This window comes from Argopecten irradians, chromosome 2, assembly GCF_041381155.1.
Source record: "Argopecten irradians isolate NY chromosome 2, Ai_NY, whole genome shotgun sequence".
NCBI classification, from domain to species: domain Eukaryota; kingdom Metazoa; phylum Mollusca; class Bivalvia; order Pectinida; family Pectinidae; genus Argopecten; species Argopecten irradians.
Genome location: NC_091135.1, coordinates 9,292,810 through 9,311,971, shown reverse-complemented (window position 1 = coordinate 9,311,971; position 19,162 = coordinate 9,292,810). Strand labels below are relative to the sequence as shown.

Sequence of the window (19,162 nt, the reverse complement as noted above, 5' to 3'; positions counted from 1 at the left end):
GCCACTGTGGGGTCAGACCTGCAGACTTAATTATGGACAGATGAAATAAATTAACTGATGGATACACTCTTGTTTAGCTTTCCTTTGAAGCTTCTTTGTATACATTATGTTTGATAAATGTTTTCTTTATCTTTTCATCTTTTTAAGCTCAACTAATTTAACCCGAAATAAAAATCTTAAGTGAAAGTATCCAGAGTTTAAATACACCATGTATTTAATATTTCTTTTTGGCTTAGTCAACTACTTTAGTTATATTTTTGGGCTTAAAACTTGCCAAGATAAAAAAAATATGAGGTTAATTGCTCCTGTTGATCAACTCTTCTTCCTGTGACAGTTTGTGTTTATTTATCAGCCTGTTGAGAAACAGACTGGTCTGTACATAGATATATATATTGTGCTATCATTTAGGAAGATAGCCACCAGCTACATGTACTGCAATTTCTAAAATAAGCCTAATTATATGGTATCTTGTTGAGAAACAGACTGGTCTGTACATAGAGAGTAAGTCATAATTATGTTTCCTGAATACTCTGCTATATATTGTACAGAGGATCTAACTTGTTCTGTTGTTTTGTGAGTTAGCCACCTGCTACTACAAGGAACTCCCTATCTAAAATGACCCTAATTATATAATTAATTATCATTATTATTTTATTAAGGTCTCAAACTCCATGTTGAGGTCAATAAACCTAACAAACAAATTAATCATCTATTACATCATCAGCTGACTAATGCTACAGACCTATCCCATAGTCAAAAATACATGCTTCAATTCTTAACATGAATGGCGGCTCTTTTTCCCTTGTACCTCATCTCTTTGGTACACTCATCAGAAGCCAGTAAACCTGTGTTACCTACTCAGCCATAAATAGCTCCCATCCCACTCACAAACAATTCCTTAACTCTGATGATTTGGCACAGATTCCTGACACTGTTCATCAGCTGCTTGACTCCATCAGAGATTTCTGCCTGAAGAACTACAGTCCTGGATTCTGACACCATCAAGAATGGTACCCATGCCTCACTGTGGTCTTATAAAAGGGAGGTAATTCATCAGGAATCGTCTGGAATTTATCTCCACACTTCCTGTTTGTTTTTTTCTTTTTTCCCCCCGATTTTAACACAAATTGCAGTAAAGAAGAAGGAAATGGTTACAATGAACAAGAAACAACAGCTATTCAATAATGGAGAACATGTTAACCAACAGCTATTCAATAATGGAGAACATGTTAACCAACAGCTATTCAATAATGGAGAACATGTTAACCAGCCGAAGATTATAAAATTAAGACATTAAACATTGATCGCATTTAAGTTTGTGAATCAGTGCTCAGGGGTGAAATCATTTGCTAAAGTTACTGGTTTGTATAATTATTTTTCTTGATAAAATTGCTTTAATTTTTACCAATCATTCATAGTTGACTTCATCTGTATCCATAAATATATGTGACACAATTATAAGTGTATATGATATATAAATTGTTTATAGGAGTAAAGAGTAGTAACGGACTCCGAAAGTCCAGATGCCGATTGTGGAAAACTCGAAAAACTCACAGTCCAGTACGAAAATGTCAAGGACCGGATTACTGTAGTGTAAAGCAATACAGAAAATTCATAATCAGGATGATTAAGGCTGGGAATGAAGGGGGCTGGATTGTCAAGGGTACATTATATTCTCTAAATCTGTAATTGTGAGAGGTCTAAATAAGAAAGTGTTCCCTATTGCCAAATGTACATACCACTAGTTCACTGAATGATATAATTAATTACTGCTGAAATTACAATCATTCCCACATTACTAGTCTATCCATGCAAATCACTGCTCTGAGGTCAATTTAATTTAATTTGCAAAAATAAAGCAATTAAGCCAACTGAAGAGTTCAAGAACATGACAAGAAGTAACGACATGGGCGACATGACATGAGCGTTTTAGAAAATGTCATCCCCATCGTGAAGCAATTTTTGACACAGGAGAAAGACATTACACCCAGTTACTATAGCCTAAAATGTCTTTCTATCGACATTCAGAACTGCTAGGGCATTACACAATCAGGATTAAACTGTGGTTAATGGAGGCATGAAAATAGCCATTGGAAAGGTGAACAAAAATGTCAATACCAATTTGTAAATGTTAACAGCTTTCAAAGAATCTCCAAGGAAATACTGTGTAGTCTATATGGCTATTTTTCAAAAGGAATGAAGACGTCACTGAAGACAAAGACAGTAGATATTTTATATATGTGTATTTTTTTTCTACAGTTCTTGAACATTTTATTGCTCTTGTTGTGAGTATAATGCAGATTTTTTGCTCAAGAAAAGTCATATTTCTCGGATGGCTATGAAATTCTGGCCCCTAATTTTGGAGGTATCTTCAATGTTAATCTCAGTGGGAAAGTTATGGATATTTAGTGTTAAGCTTGCTGAACTCATTCAACCCCTGAACATTAATAATGAACTATTCTAGTCTTTGAATCAGAGGAGTTCAAATGTGTCTTCGGGGGTGATTGAGTTAATATAAATAAAATATATTGAACTAAAAGACAAGAAAAATCTGCAAAACATAAGTGCTCCAGATCCGCCTCTATATGACCGACAATATGGAAAGACACTGGACACACCTGGATGGGATGGACATGATGACCATTAGGGTAACTCTATCTGTACTACCATAATACCCCATTTTTGAAGATGGAGGGCATGAAATTATGTTTTTAAAGAAATAAAAGTTCCAAAGAAATATCACCTGTTTTTCTTAACTTCAGTGGCCAGCAAGTTTATACACCAATATGTTTGAGATATAATAGTTATAAAAAAAAACCAAGTTTTTAGTTCAACTGATTTTTCTCAACCTCATGATCAGATGCGTATGCCAGCATATATTTATACTAATGTAAATTAGTTATATGCATGTTGAACATGGTATACTGTGTAGGCTGCAGTGATAATTCTTATACACAGAAGTTATCAATGCACCATAGATATAGGTTTACATCATCAGTGTATATTAATATACGAGAAAAAAAAATGAAAAAAAATCTTCCTATCCCACTTGAGGTTTCTGACACTGGACGGCCATTAGTCATTACAGTGGAGATACTCCACAACCTCTACTGATAAGTATGGGAGTGATCTCCCCTTATCACCCCGTTATCGTTTCAACTCATCAGACTAATTAATAGATATCTCTCTTTCATCAGATAATCTAATCAGCCAATCAGACCAGAAACATCTTATGCCACTCCCCGAGAACCTTCCGACCTCCCAGAAAAAAATGTAGTCATGAGATTCAGAACTTAAGAAATGCATTCAAACATTTTGGCTGCTTTTAGGGTCTGATATGGTAAAACAAATTCAACATAATAAAAAGAAGACTTTAAATGGGCCAAAAAGTATTATTATATATATGTGCACACTGTGAACAGGATATAATGGTCCTTAATGAAGCTGAGCTCACATAGTCAGCTGAAGTGCTGGTCCATTGTTCTGCCTAGTATTACATAATGTATATATATTACTCAGAAATACTACTAGGGAAAAAAGCCAAACTATATATCATTTCTTTGTTCTAGGAAATGTATGATTTCCATATACAGATGCAAAAGACTTCACTTATTTGTTCTATGTATAATGAGCACCAGGAGGTACAGATGAAAACAGTTCTAAATATCAGGAAGGTCAACTATCTACTAGATCTCTCCAAGTTCTGAGTTATGTATGTGGACCTCAAAATATCAGTTCTCTGCTGACTATATAATAGGGATGGAACTGGAAATATCACACAGTCTATTAAACAAACATTATACAATTGTAAATGTTTAGTTTAAAATGTCCTATTAATGATCATTTAATATAAGGAAGTACAGATTTAGGAGGTGTAGGAAAGTCGGAATATCCAGAGAAAAAACACCAATCAGCGGTCAGTTCCTGGCAACTCCCAGGCACATGAGATTCAAAAACTTGCAACCCAGTGCACGTGGCGGAGGGCTTGTAGCACATTCAGCCATAGTGGCAATCGTAAATGTATAATGAATATTGCCAATCCTTTGTAACTTAAAGCAATAAGGACTATGCTTATGGTAAAACATTGAGTATGAATATATGTACATGGAAGTATACATATCACATACATATTTCCTTCTATTCAATATAAAAGTGTAATTGTCAATTTTAGCCTATATCTGGCTTTAAGTATACATCTGCCGACAGTATAAGTTGGTAAGAAGGAAGCTCACTTTAATTACATGTCTCAAAAAAATGTATTCCTGTCGTTATATGTAACTCCTATAATGATGAAAAAAGCGTTGTCAGGCCTAGATGTTTCTTTGTGATATCAGTTGAATTGTCAAAAGGTTACAGAGAATTATTCAAGATGGTTTCAAAATATTTGCTAAGCCCACATGAACATTTCGTGATGACACCCAAGTGAAAACTTCCAACACAAGTTTCAAGGACATATAAAGACCACCATCTGAAAACCCTCATTCTCTCGTAAAAACTTGAGATTGTAAAATGTTAATGCTTTATTGACATGAAGTCTATTTCCATTTCTTGCCAAAACTTTCGGTTTTTCCATCTCTTAAAATGTCATCATAACAACGTACATGTACTGAGAAGGAAATGTTACCAAGGGATACCTTAGCTCTGAGGCACGGTAAATTCAGCCGACCGAATGACAACCAATACCTAATACTGTTGTGAAAATTGAGTTTCTCATGTCTACACCCTTCCATTTATCTCAAAGATTTCGATTTTGTCTTGAATACATCAACTTTACAACAAACCAGATCGTGAATTTCATAACGTTGTCTCAAATCCCCTCGAGGATCCGAATTCTTGTTCCAATCTGTCTGCTGCTAGGTGTACGACAACATGATACATCATGTTATGTTTCCAAGTTTGCAGAGAAAATTGTCATATGGGATCTGTAATTTTCTTCCAAGGTATTCAAAATTAATTTTAAATTCTAAAGACTTTTTAATGGAAAGGGAAAAAATTGAAAGCAGGATGCTGCAATAATTTATTTTTTATATTTTTTCTGATAAAAAAGAATCAATAAATAGATTTAAGGAAAATGTTAAATTACTTGTGTAGCTAGAAGGATTCTATTGGTCGTATAAATAACAAACAGTTTTCTCGAGGCACAAGCATGCATGCAATGTATTAAAGCTTGACTCCTAGAATTGACTTTATGAGTTAGAAAACTTGTACATAGGTTAGCTGTATCTCGACCATAGCAGATCAATAAAGTTTTCTATAAGAAACATATGTTATATCATCAATTTGCTATGAAATGAAATTGACATATCAGAGAAATAATAGGGCCGCATCACGTGTGTATTGATATTTGAAAAACAAAATGAAAATTCAGATTTACTTTTATGCTGTGATAATTCCACTAATGTAAATTTAAGCTGGGATATACAATTCCACTAATGTAAATAATTAATTCTAAAATACATGTTTTGAGAAATTTTCCTGTATGAAGGATTTTGTATGTTTGGCTTTGTATTGCAGGTAACAACAGTCGACAAAACTGCATGCTTAATTAGCTTCTCTTGATTCAGTCAGGTTATCATTGGGTTATCAGACACAGAGACCCAGGTTCAATTCCTGGTTGGGTGCTGAACAAAGACATGTATTTACTTAGTTCTTCTATACAGTGATCCAACTAACTTAAGCAGGGACAGCAATATATGCTTATTGATACTAGAAGGATTAAAAATATTGGAAGAGAAAAAAGGGGAAAAGTAGCAGGTCACTGTAACTTTTATATTGTTTTATATATACCATCGATTTCTGTCGTTCTGATGATCACTTCTTTGGCTCATTTGGTTTTCAAGAATGTGTATAATATCCCTGTTATTCAGAACAGTTGCTCAGCATTTGCATATTACAGAGTTATCTGTCCTTGCAGGTAAGTACTGATTGTTACTTATTTTTTAGGACAACATTATGTTTTTCAAAGAAAACTACTTAATTTGTGCTCACAAAGTAATGACATCACAATTGATACCTACCACAAGGGAGATAACTCTATAACATGAAAAAATGGAATATAACCTATCATAAATTACCTAATTGAATATGAATGGAAATGAAAACTGTTTAGGTTTTGTTAGCTCCTGTATGTAGTATCCATTAGAAAAAGCTAAATTCAATGCCAGTGACGCATTGTCGATTGCGCTATCGTCCAAGGATTTGCCAAAATAGGGCAAGAAATAAAGATAAACTCAACTAAAAGGGTTTAAAGTGGAGAAAATCTGTAATATAAAGATACAATTAGAGAGTCTACAAGCCTCTTGGCCTCAGAAACATTTTTGAGTCTAAAGACCTTCTCTTCATGTCAAGTTTGATTAAAAAAAGAAACATTGGAAGTGGGGTATGAAATGGGTATGTCTTGCTGAACAAGCATCGCCTGTTGTCGGAAGCATTAATTATCAGCCAAGCATTTGTTTTAAGTGCTTTCTAAAGTTCTGATAAGTCCATGTAGCAACTGTCAGAAATGGTGGAATCCACTCTCATCTTCACACAGAAAACACGTTTTATTGTTTTAGAAATGGAGCCCATCGCCATTATAACTGATGGAAACTGTTTTTATGGTTCTATTTCCATTTAACTGCTTCGGATAGAACTCCGTAAAATAAAAGTTTAAAAAAAATGAGAAACAGATATGTAATGTATTTTCTTTAATATACATGTCATTATGTGTCTGTTGAACACGATCTTATATTGGTTTTGTTAGCTTTTGCCATATCCATGTTACAATCGAATGTCTGAAACACCAGGAAGCAAGTCTATAAATAAATTTACTTATATGATACAACCCCAAGCAAGATGGAGTTCTCAGAGCATTAAAAGATCAGCAGCATACCAAACTCTGACACTGATCCATTTATAGCTCAACAACTAACTGAGAAACAGGAGCAAACCTAATAAACTGCACATCATTACATATACCCTGCCAACAAGATCATCACCCTGTAGAAATTCATCGAAATTTGGTAGCTTCGGTTACAAAAATCTTTCCAAATACCATAATACACGCATGTCAAAGGGGACTAACTTGCTAAAAATAACATGTTTTATGAAGTTGTTTTTTTATTCCTCTTGAACTTATTCAAAACCACAACCAGCTCCTGTCTTTTTATACTGTGATGCATGAATCATTTTGGCTGGAAATATATATATATGGGTCATTTTGAGATACATTACAGATTTTGACAAATCTGATCAAGAGCCATTAACAAAGAAATGTTAAAGTTCAAGAATTATAAGATAAATAAGAGAACTACAATGAACTCTGAGACAGATTGAAACCCGAGTATCAGACATCGATCAGTAAAAACATCTCCTCTTGACAGCCATGGAAAGTAGACCCACCAGTTTAGATTATAAGAGTTATCTCCCCTGATACAGTCATATGACTAATTATTTTATATGAATAATTGTCTCCATCAGGAACTTTCAGGTTCTTTTAACCACTAGCCTTTTTGCTCAACTGATCAAACTTCAAGCTGAATTAAGTTCAGTCCAGTGGATCTTTATTTTTATATGTAACATCTTGTAATTACCAGGTACAAGGGAGACAATTTATGATATTAATCAGACAAATTGATACGGTACTCACCAAGATATGTCCATCGTTTCCAGAACTTGCTACAGTAGCACCAAACCACTGGTGTGATTTATCTTCTATAGCTAAATATAATGAGCCATTAAACTGGTTTGAGTTACCTGTGGGCAGAAAACAGTTGTGAATTACAAAGTCAAATTATACCACATACCGTATTCGACCTAAAAAGCACCCATGTCCCTATAATATAAGTGCCCCTTCCCCCTTTCGAGGCCTCAATTTCAATTGTCCAGGCACAAATAAAAACCAAAACTGTATAGGTTTGCAATAACTTTGTCTTATTAAGCATCTTTTCATTTTTTTCAATTTTTTAAACACTCTGGGCACTTTTTGGTCAAATATGGTATATCTGAAAGTGAAGAGATTGGTAAGGAAAATAAAAGGATGTTAAGTTGATCTGAGTTTCTGATACATATAATCTCTGTTAGAAAATTATGTTGCTGGATATACCACATGCAAACATATTTGGTACAGGAAAAGACTTTAAAAAAAAAAATTAAAAAAAAAAAAAATGGTTTTTGTCAGACAAAAAGCCCCTGCATCAAAGCAAGGCTGTATCAGGTAGGATGGGAAGGGATCTTGATGCAACTCGACAAACTCTAGTAATACTTATTTCCTGTATTTGACCCTATAAGTGTTCCTCCCCTTTTTCACTTACCATGAACTAAATGCAGTATGGAATTTAAATTTCTTTTACAAATTAACTCATGGCTTATTAATGCAAAATCAATTTTATGAAAGGCTAATCCTATTCTATCAAGCACCCCCTTATTTTTTTAAATTTTTTGAAAGCTCTGGGCGCTTATTGGGTCAAATATGGTAACTTGCATTTCATGTTGGAAAGAGAATAATAAAATAGCTGCATGCTGACCATTACTCCAAAATGACATTCATAGTGAACCATATTTGGTAGTCTAGGAATAGAAATTACAAAACACTTATTGGATTAAATACGGTATCAAATATTTTCGGCAAAATACATTTAAAATTTTGATTTAACATGAATCGCACATCAATGGCTTGCATTTATTTCATCTTTTATGATAACAATATATAGTTACTACATATCGTGTTTTTGTTACCGGTAACAAAATTCTACAATTTCCATTTGTCACACTTTGAAAGGCTTGTTTGACAATCATCCTTTATAAATAAAAAATGTTTTTTTCAGCTGTAATCAACTTAACAGAAACAAATCAAAAGGCAAAGACCACCAATAAATAGCTTCTGTTCATGTAAATCTGGCAAAAACAATTTATTTAAGAAATAATTATATGCCTTTAAAAGCAGTTAAACTTGATACGTAGTAAAGGTAATTGGAAAAACAGGGTCAAGCGTTCTCCTTAACCCCTAGACGAACATGTGGTCTAAAGTTCTAAAAGGAAGTCTCAATTTTCATTGATACAAGCTCAAATTTCTTTCCAGAAGTAATTTGTTTTACTACGTTCTACAATTTATATTTTTATACTTTTTTTCTTTTTTTCCCCTCCATAATGCCACTTAAAGGCTTTTAAATTTTCAATATATTTGTGAAAAAATAAATGCAAAATTTTTAAGCAGTGATTTGTTTACCTGGTGTTGAAAGCAACCGATTCGTTTATGAATTTCACATCTGTCTTTAAATTTTTACTAACAATGTGGTTATATAGCCAAACAGCTGTACACTACATTCACAATGATATGGGAGGCAGTTGCCATGGTCACTGGACCGTGTCCAGCCTCATCGGCAAGGCTTGGTTTTTGTTGTCGGAGTCATTGAACCACCACAGTTTTTGTCCCACCATATGCCTATGGGAAATGAGCCGTTTTTTATGACGGTCTAAAGTGATTATAGTTAGCCATAGAAACTTCAAGAGAACATTCAGTCTGATAATACAAACGTACTGACCATCAATTTACAATCAAGCCAACAGCTACACGATTCGTTAAAAAATAGAATTCTAATCATCGATGTTATGCATATGATTAATGTTTGCCACTGACACTATCAATTATTGTGTCATTCATAACGCCATGAATCACCAATACAATACCTGGGACACAAAAGTCCACCTGGATCCATTATAACAGGTCTAATATAACAAGCTGCCCCTGAGGGTCCAAGTAGGTTTGATAAATATAGTATTGCACTTTTCAGGGTTTGATTTAGTTGTATTTATTAGACTAACCATTGTTATATTAACAGCTATAAGGTCACTGAAGGACAGCCGTCCCTGTATTTTTGCAATGTGTTGCATTTATACCTGTGTGAATGTATGCACATGTTGTGGTAGGCTGTAGTATTTATACAGTTTATATTATATTGGTGTTGGTCTCTTTGAAATTTTGGACTAAGAAAAACTTGGCAATAGATAATAATATGCTTCTTCAAGGACGTAGATTTATAAATTCTTGGCTGTTGTTTGAAAATATATTTGCTGGAAACTCAGAAGAACATTTAATCATAGGTATATAGCACGCTGGTAAGTCCTAAATGACCGTAAAACTCAAACCAAACAAAAAAAGTCAAATACCCACTTTAGAATAATATAAAGAGAGCTTTATATACATATATTATATAATTAGTCTTTAGTGGGTCTTTGACATACCAGTGTGCTAAATACCTATGCTTTAATCGGAACAAATATGGTTTGGTATTTTTGTTAAAATTCTGGTTGGTAGATATTTCTTAAAGAACATTGGCCCTAGATATATTTAGATTTCTGATTTCATCAATGCCCCTTTTCAATTTCTACATAACCGATTCTTCTTATTGTTGTCACAAATCCATCAATGACGATGGTTATTTTGTGTTGAAGTTATTATATAATGGGAAATGCACATTCAGGATTTAGGCCTATTTATAAGTGATAAATCTACGTAATATACGTGTTTGTGCACATGTATGGTGTCAATTTGCAGGAAGACCTAACGTCTTACGAATTCACAAATTCATTTCTACCTAAGTAGCTATTTCCACATTGCATAGATAGTTGTGGTCCTTACCCTCATATTTCTCGTTTCAAATATTCAATGAAATGCACCAAAAGTGCTGTCCGCCATTTCTGGAAGGTGCGAACTTTCAATGACGAGGAGTTCCGATTGTCCGCAAACGCGAGCGAGGTGCTCCTAGTGTGAAAAAGTTAATAGTGTGCACGTGCATTGAACCGATTCGCTCATAATTATCAAACGTTACCGGAAATTTTTGCCATTAGCCCTACATTAAACATTAAAGAAATGTAATGAACACAAAATAAAATAATAATATCTCACCTCGTTCGTCGAACGGTATCATATTACAATCTTCGGCCGTGTTATTCGCCCGACACCGGTAGACGGCGCCACCTCTTATAATTCCTGCTTGTTGAGTGGCGGCAGTGGGAGAACCAACCAAAAGCCTGAAATCAAGATGACATCACACAAGGTTGAGAGTAAAAACGACGATGATGATGAAACAACTTTGCATATTTTAAAGAGTTTATAACTAAGATATTTTTTTTAATTATTTTTTACTCAAACTTTAGTTTGCTATGAGTTGGGATGTATTTAGGATCGTAATTTTCTTACTTGATATGTTTCTTGAACAGATATTACCAAGTTTGAGAGATGTACCGTATTAAACCCTGTAAGCGCCCTCCTCAATTTTGAGGCCTCGATTTCAATTGCCGAGGCATAAACATAGACCAAAAGCTTAACAAAACTGTACCGATTTGCAATAATTTCGTCTTATTAGCACCTTTTCATTTTTTGTTCATTTTTTAATGTCCTGGGTGCTTAATGGGTCGAATAATATCTATATGTAACGTTAACATAAGCCATACATTTTATCATCGTGACTTAATTCGCTATTCTAGAGATTCCAGAATCTGCATACCGCTTTCATAAATTTTTTTCCAGGATCGAGATTTTTCAAGTTACAAAATTATGACAAATTTACAAAATTATGACAAATTGTCTGACCATTTCTAGCGTGTGTGTATATATATATATATATATATATATACACAATAACATTCCGTTCGAGAATCAATTGTTTCAAGAATTGTTGTCTATGTTTGGTTTTATTTCGTCCTATATAGCTATTGGACACGAATACAATTGCAACCACGCACTTGAAACATATGTCGGACAAGAAGCGGAAGCAGACGATACCGATTCCGGTTGAAATCCATTGTTCTTCTTGGTCATTGTTGTCTACTTCAACATTTGTTTGAAAAGTATGGCGAAGGACGTAGCAGTGCTGTATATATACGGGCAGCTATTGTGAGATATGCATATAAAAGACACGATATATGCCAAGAGACAATGTCAAACTATATTGTATTAAAACTTCGATTGTAGCATTGTATTTATATACATACATCTAGATCAGCATGTATGATAATTACTAAGGTTACTTTTAGCTGTCTAAATATAATGTTGCTTTCAGTTCACGTGTACTTAGATCTTTGATAACGTAACGAATCACGTGTACATGTATATATATTCCTTATATTCTAGATCTGTATATATATTGGGAGGTGGAAGTTCTCCGGGGATGCCAAATTTCAATCCCAGACCAATGCACCTATGTCGACGAAGTACATATGCAATATATTTGTGTTAAAAATATTATCGTTGATTTTTATTTTGATTTGTTCTTACTAATAAATAAACACACACAATGACAATAAATTCAAAGAAATCACCGGTACTATGTCTCATGCAATCTCGTGATTTTGTGTGATGGCATAATCAACTTTGAACTTAGAATTATATTTACTTAAACTTAGTCATTTCTCGGTACTTATAAATGTGATCGTGGATGCGAGGAACTTCACATTTGCGAAAGAGGCAAGATCCTATCAAGAACTTTTTACACACCGATCGATGTTTAGTCCTCCGAACAGTTAAACTTTGTTGTTCATTAGACAGTATAATATCCAAAACTCTGGACCATGCACGCGCACTACTAAACATGCACACGTGCGTGTCCGACTTTGTTTACATCCAGCACGTGTACGAGTACCAGCACGTACTTGGCACGTGCTTGGCTAACGGCAGTGATACAGATATCAATATCTTCAGTATACAATCAATATTACCATGGCATATACGACATTAAAGAAATCAAGTCCGTGGCCATTTCCGCTTATTTAGTATAGGTACACCGAAAAGAATGCAATGCTAGAAAAGGCCGACTTAGTATTGTTTGCCGATTGCAGAAGCAGGTGTTTAGCTGTAATATTATGTAAAAATTTGCATCCTTTACCTTAAATAAGAAAGCGCTCCAAAGAAAAGTCAATAAAATGTCAAATTTAGACACCAAAGGATGAATTTTTATTGATGGTGCATATATAAATATACTGCGATATAAGGTTAACGTTCCACACAAACGATTCGAATTCCATGCGTCATGCATAATATTGTTCGCGATCAGATTTACATGAAGGGACTGAACGGATCATACCCGAGCATTACTGAGAAATTATGTATGACAAATTATTTCAAATCGGTGTGATTATATTCAGTATGGCACTAATCATATTCCATTAATTAACCTCCATATTAATCAGTGTCAGAAATTAACATCATTGGATGTCCGCGCGTGCTATCAGCTAATAAGGAAATTAAATATTGGATTGGAATCGCCCCACGTGCATATGTCTATGACATTGACCACCATGTCGATGTCCAGACAAGAAGTTTTATCTGTTCTAACTATGATTCAGACTAAAATGGCGTTATTCTAAGGCCTTCTGGTGTGACGATACGACCTTTTGTCACACTAACCATGATTACATTAACCAGATATTACTAATATCGCGTTATTTGTTAATTAACGGGTACCACATAATCACAGCCTCAATCTGAACCTTGGAAACAAGAGAGGAGTTCCGCATCATAGCTCTGTCTATCTCCTCCGGCACTGGCAGCGCAACAGCTATGGACAAATCATAATCCCCTGTTGACCCCCATCGACTGTCAAACTATTACTAAACCATCTGGTCGAATGAAACAAAGATACATGTAACAAACTGTATATTGGAGCCAGTGAGGAAAGTTTCAGACATGCGCTATATATGACAGCATTTGTCATTCATCGACGTTCGGAGGGTGTTCACACGTGGTCCATGCGGGAATCCCGGGTACTAATGTCACAAGTACAAGTAGTGGTCATGCAGTGCCATGGTCAGTTTGGTGTCAAATACAGCTGATACCGGAGACTATAGGTTCATCTTAAATCAATATTAACCCGTTATTCAATTATGACTTTAAATGTACTAGTAACTACCTAAATATGATTTGGACGAAGATTTGGTGTTAAATACTGTGCTAACTTATATATCTGGACACTAGACCACGATTCGCCAGTTGTTGAATTTCTCAGCTACCAGTATCTCAAATCAAGGGGCGACAATCTAGCATTAGACGTTGAGATAATCTTATCAACAAAATTAAACACACATATATACATGTTTATGTTGATATTCCAAGTGCCTGTGAAGACTTTAGCCCCATTCCAGAGACCCTTGCGCCAGAAAATTAAACCTAGTCTATATTGTAATGGAGGCCTCTGAACGAGCTAAGTAGTCCTTTAGCATTAATTACGTTAATGAAGCATAAAAGTCACCAACATTCTTCCTCGTATGGCGCGTGCCAGTGTAGATTCAGCAATTGGCATCGGTGTATATATATATAGGTATAGGGTTCAAAACTGTAGACGTAGACAAAATTTATAAAATTCTGCTTATTCGACAAAATATCAAACGTAATCCGCGCTATAGGACGCTGGAAGACCATTAATCTGGTATTTCTAGTCACACAGCTTCTGACAGTGGTCAATTTCGGTTGTCAAGAGAAATCTTGGAATGTCATAAATCATGCGTCCGTCCTTCCATCCAAGAGTTTCCGATTTATATTTAAAATTTGCCCATCTATCATATATACACTAACTGTATTATAACTTTTCATCCGCAACAACCACCGTCTGTCTGTCGGCAATCAACCTTGCGGCAAAACTTGGCAAGATTTCTTATCACGAGCGAATATGACTCGATTGAAATTCGCTAGAAAGCTCGAATTAAACAAACGCGAGCGTCAAAAAGTCAAATAAAAATGGAAACCGTGTACTTATTTTTTGGCACATGTAATCATCTTGTGATGTTGTATGATGAGACACCATTGATTTACACGGGTACGGATGCTGAGATACAGCCTTCGATTGTGGGATGACCTTCGATGGACAGTTGGTCGTCTCCTGAGCCGGTCAACAACTGACCAGAAAATTACATATCGGTCTGGAATGTCGATATGTAGGAAATGTTTTCTTATGATTTATATGACAGGTCATGTTTCCCATTTTTTTGGCCACGTAACTTAATAATTGCATTTCAGATAAAGATCCGGCATGTCATGAGAACAGCATTATGTCAGTTAATAGTGTACATGTATTTACTGTAAAACAGAATAAGATTATACCAACGGTTGGACCGGTCCGTTTCTCAGTTTGTCTATAACCAGCAGCCGTCACCGCCGACCTTGCGGTATTCTTTTTTAATAATCACCTTACTCTGTTAGCTTGATATAGGACTGATTCTAATTATCTATCGATGTGTGTAAGATGTAAGATTGGAAGGGTGGCAATACTTATTATACATATGGTATGTACATTATATAATGCACAAAGCATCTGTAATGTATTGAGGGTCCTTGTCATAGGAAATGTAGTTAATGCACTCATTCATACATGTATATTTGCTGCCAACCTTGTGTATTACGATGAGCATTTAGCCAGTCCTAATCCCACCCCTGCCAAAACTGTATAGCCCCCCTCCCCCAATACTCATCCCATCCCATCATGAATCATAATGATCGAGACACCCCGAGTGATCCGACAAGATTATGTAAACACTCGCTAGTCATCATGTTGATGGTAACTAAACAATTTACATAATTACGTCACATGTACAGGTGTCATGCATTCAGAACAGGTGCATTTTCAATACTTGTTTAGCTCATCTTTTCAATTGATACAGGAAAGAACATAATTGTATTATTTGAAAATTCATATAAACCACAACGCCCACTAATACTTGCATCCACCAAAATATATCCATACAATGAATGATGACTAATTCAGGTTGGTGAACAACTTGAGGGACACAGACTTGTACAGGTACATGTATCATATACGGAGAGGGGGGGGGGGGTCTAATCTTGATCATGGGGATAATCTCATGTATTTGAGATATCAGAGGTAAGAACCCCCACCCCCTTGGAGATTAACGGATTCTATGCCCCTGGGGGAGACGTCTGGTTCTGTAACGATGACGCACACCCTCCGCTGTGGTCACTGCTGTCCAGTTTGTCTACTTATCACCCACGGTCAGTTTCACGGCCAGAGGGTACATACCCCCCGTGGTGTCACATTACAGTACTAGCATCTCTGTTTACACATAGCATTAATCATTTCCTAATTTACATAGGTTTATCAACAAAGCCGAGCCCTGCGGTTACGGAGGTGGACAGAGCAGTAGACATTTAATACCATGACATATCTTAACCCCAGGAGATCTCGTAACTCGTTCAATGTACCGGAAAGAATAAAAGTACGCCTTTTTCTTTTACTAAAGTCTGTGCTATTTCGAATGACAAAAGGCGCGGTAATCATGATTAAGTGTTCATAATAACATTGACACACGCAGAGGAATGACGGACAATTTAGTGTCAACAATAATTTGTAAAATTCAGTATAAATTATATAACAATAACGATATTGAGGCATGTAATATTTCAAGTATCTACCGTTTTTGCTGCTGAAAATAATGGATAATAGGCTTTTACCAGAGATTCTCCACTAAATATACATATGAATATACTTTATATACACTGGCTTAAAAAAGGTATATTTCCAAAGTTTAGGCCAGAATTTTTATCCAGGTTATTTTTAACGGACAGATATGTATATATGTAGACAAGTGTTGGCAATTGGCCGTGATGCAGAAAACACAAGAGACCCTAAACAATATTTTCGGTTACATCTTCGTAATAGATCTTCCCGGTATATTGTCGTATTTGCAATATCTGGTTTTATACTAAGATGTGCCCAATGGGAGAGCTAAACTTAGAAATCGACATTGATGCATAGCACTGCGTAAAGGAAGCTAAACGCCATTGTTGACAAGTGTATTACCCCGGGGGTGGGGCGTGTAGTCTTGTGATCTATGAGGTGCGGGGATGTCGTGTCAACGCAACGGAGAAGCCGTCAATCATTTAACCTTAAGTAGCTTTCCTGTCAATGACGGCGAAATAACCGGTTACGTAATCTATCTTACAAGCACGATTTATGAATGGTTCCGAACTCGTATGGCCCAGATTTTCATTTTTCCTGAAGATAAATGCATACATGTATACTTCATTAACTATATATGCCAGATAGAACATTCTTTTTATATGGTACGTAAATTCAGGGAAATATGCGTTTCTGGTAAAATTTACGTATATTTCGACATGTCACTTCAGTCAGTCAGAAATGTAATTGTTCTCCGAAACATGTCCAGTCATTATTCTTACCAGGAACCTAAGAATTCTACAATAATAAAAATATATTACACAATGAAATTGAAAAGGAAAACATGTATTTTGTTGATTAAATCCTATGGGACTACAAAACTTAAAACAGCTACAGTTAGATGGTAGCATGGGATAGCATATATATTCGATTTTCGTCACAATGTTGTCAAATCGCTTCTAGTTCTACAGAGCAAAAGATAATTAAACAACCGCTTGGAAGACTTTTGATAATTACTACTGTTAATTCAATACGGATCTCATCGATCCTTTTATCATTTTACAGTCGATGTTATTGACGCTGCAACACCTATCTATCTTGACTTCTATCTTACACAGCCGAAGACTCAATCTGCGAAAGAGCGAGGCTAATTTATAATATCCACTTCCGGTTTGCAGGAGTTACTGAAGCTGACGTAAAACTTTAGTAGAAGACCTTTATATCAATTACTCGAGTTAGAGCTAATGTCGACACACCTAAAATGTGTATTACTAACTGTGATGATATTTCGTTTGGCGTTGGAGAGATTTGAAACAACATGTAAAATTATATTTGTTTGTTTTCTCTGGTGTATGTTTACAAGTACCGGCGCGTCATATTACATAAGACATGTTTACGTCTAAGAAGAGTGTGGGCACGTTTACAAGTAGGTGCAGTTTTTATATTAATTTTCCAGCCATAACCTCTATGAACCAAAAATCAGTCCCTGATTTTGACAGTACCCTCTGTCCATGTATTAATTCACATATACATATTGCGATTTTCACGATAGTAAATATATCTTATCGGCTGGGTACACGAGCTTTAAAGTACGCATGTTTATAAATTTATTGAATGCAAGAGAAAGTGATATGGTCTTGTATATTAAGTGTATTGGATTGCGAGTGGTATCGCTTTCAAATGTCAGATAGATCTTAATCGGCTCACCTGCTCCATTTTATTACTTTTCTGTAATAAAGAGGGTATTGAAGCTGGTAGTAGAAAACTATTTAAAGTATCGGGAATGTTTTGAGTGTGGCATGTCAGATTCATTTTTGATCGCACACTGGGGTCTACAGAAGTCTGGTTTAAGTTTAATCGACTGTCGGCTAGACTTGACGGATATCCTCCGCATCACATCCCCTCCCACAAAATTATACGATCAGGTTAAATTAACACAATGACTTGTTTGGGATATAACAAGACTCTGATTATCTATTATCAAGATTTATAGACAACAGGGCAAGAAGTTTGAAGCGAGTCAGTTTACAAATTAGCTGGTGTAACGCAATACTGGACGGCAGGTATTCCTAGACTCGACGGGGAGTCAAGTTTCGGAATTTCTACTCACGAGTTGTAATTGGAAAACGGAAGGGTTCATTATGGGAACTTTTGTAGTTCGAAAGTTTGTGAAGAACTTACCATCCTTCGCCCTGGTCGATATGTTGAGCTACGGAATATCCGAACATACTCCCGGGGCTTCCTGTCCGTACGTCGGGAAACTCAACTTCTAGATTAAATCCGCGAGTTGAGTCCACGAAGAAAAGTAAAGCACATAAAAACACACACGACACAACCCTACACGCATATCTTAGCCTTGGAAACATGGTTTTACACAACACACACATTATATATCCAACTTCGAAAGACTACACTTCCAAAATTTACACAATTTAGAATAAATCACAACTAACGACCAACAGGACTATATTATAACTCTCCCAAAATTTGTCTTCCTTTGTTGATTCTAAAAATACTTTTTGACGTTTCAAGAAAGTAACATCCACATCTTGGTAGCTTCCTTGCAGCTTCTGTACCATACGAATCTCTAACACCCCATCGCTAAAACTTTGGGTGAGTCCATTCTTTAGTCAAGGGGGGTTAGCGTCTGCCGGCTGATAGGTGTGATAAGCCAAATATAGGTAAGGGGGTCCGTTTGTGTAGCCGTTCGGATAGGTCTCTGACTCATTCATAAAGAACACAGCATGCAGGAGAGGCGCACGTAACTTTTCCCGCTG

The 19,162-nt window shown here is 35.6% G+C and overlaps 1 protein-coding gene across 4 annotated transcripts in view; it reads right to left on the bottom strand.

The window, feature by feature from the left end:
• The window catches only part of LOC138314373 (integrin alpha-8-like), an 83,352-nt gene extending 64,190 nt beyond the window's left edge, over window positions 1–19,162 (bottom strand). For 3 of the 4 annotated variants that reach the window (XM_069254674.1, XM_069254676.1, XM_069254675.1), the window contains exons 1-3: window positions 18,567–19,160; window positions 10,886–11,010; window positions 7,628–7,734 (exon numbers count right to left, since the gene is read on the bottom strand). In XM_069254674.1, coding sequence (XP_069110775.1) covers window positions 7,628–7,734; window positions 10,886–11,010; window positions 18,567–18,772 — 438 coding nt within the window. In that variant the 5' untranslated portion in view covers window positions 18,773–19,160. Of the gene's footprint in view, window positions 1–7,627; window positions 7,735–10,885; window positions 11,011–18,566 lie in introns of all 4 variants that reach the window. The other variant, XM_069254677.1, reaches the window with a different exon arrangement.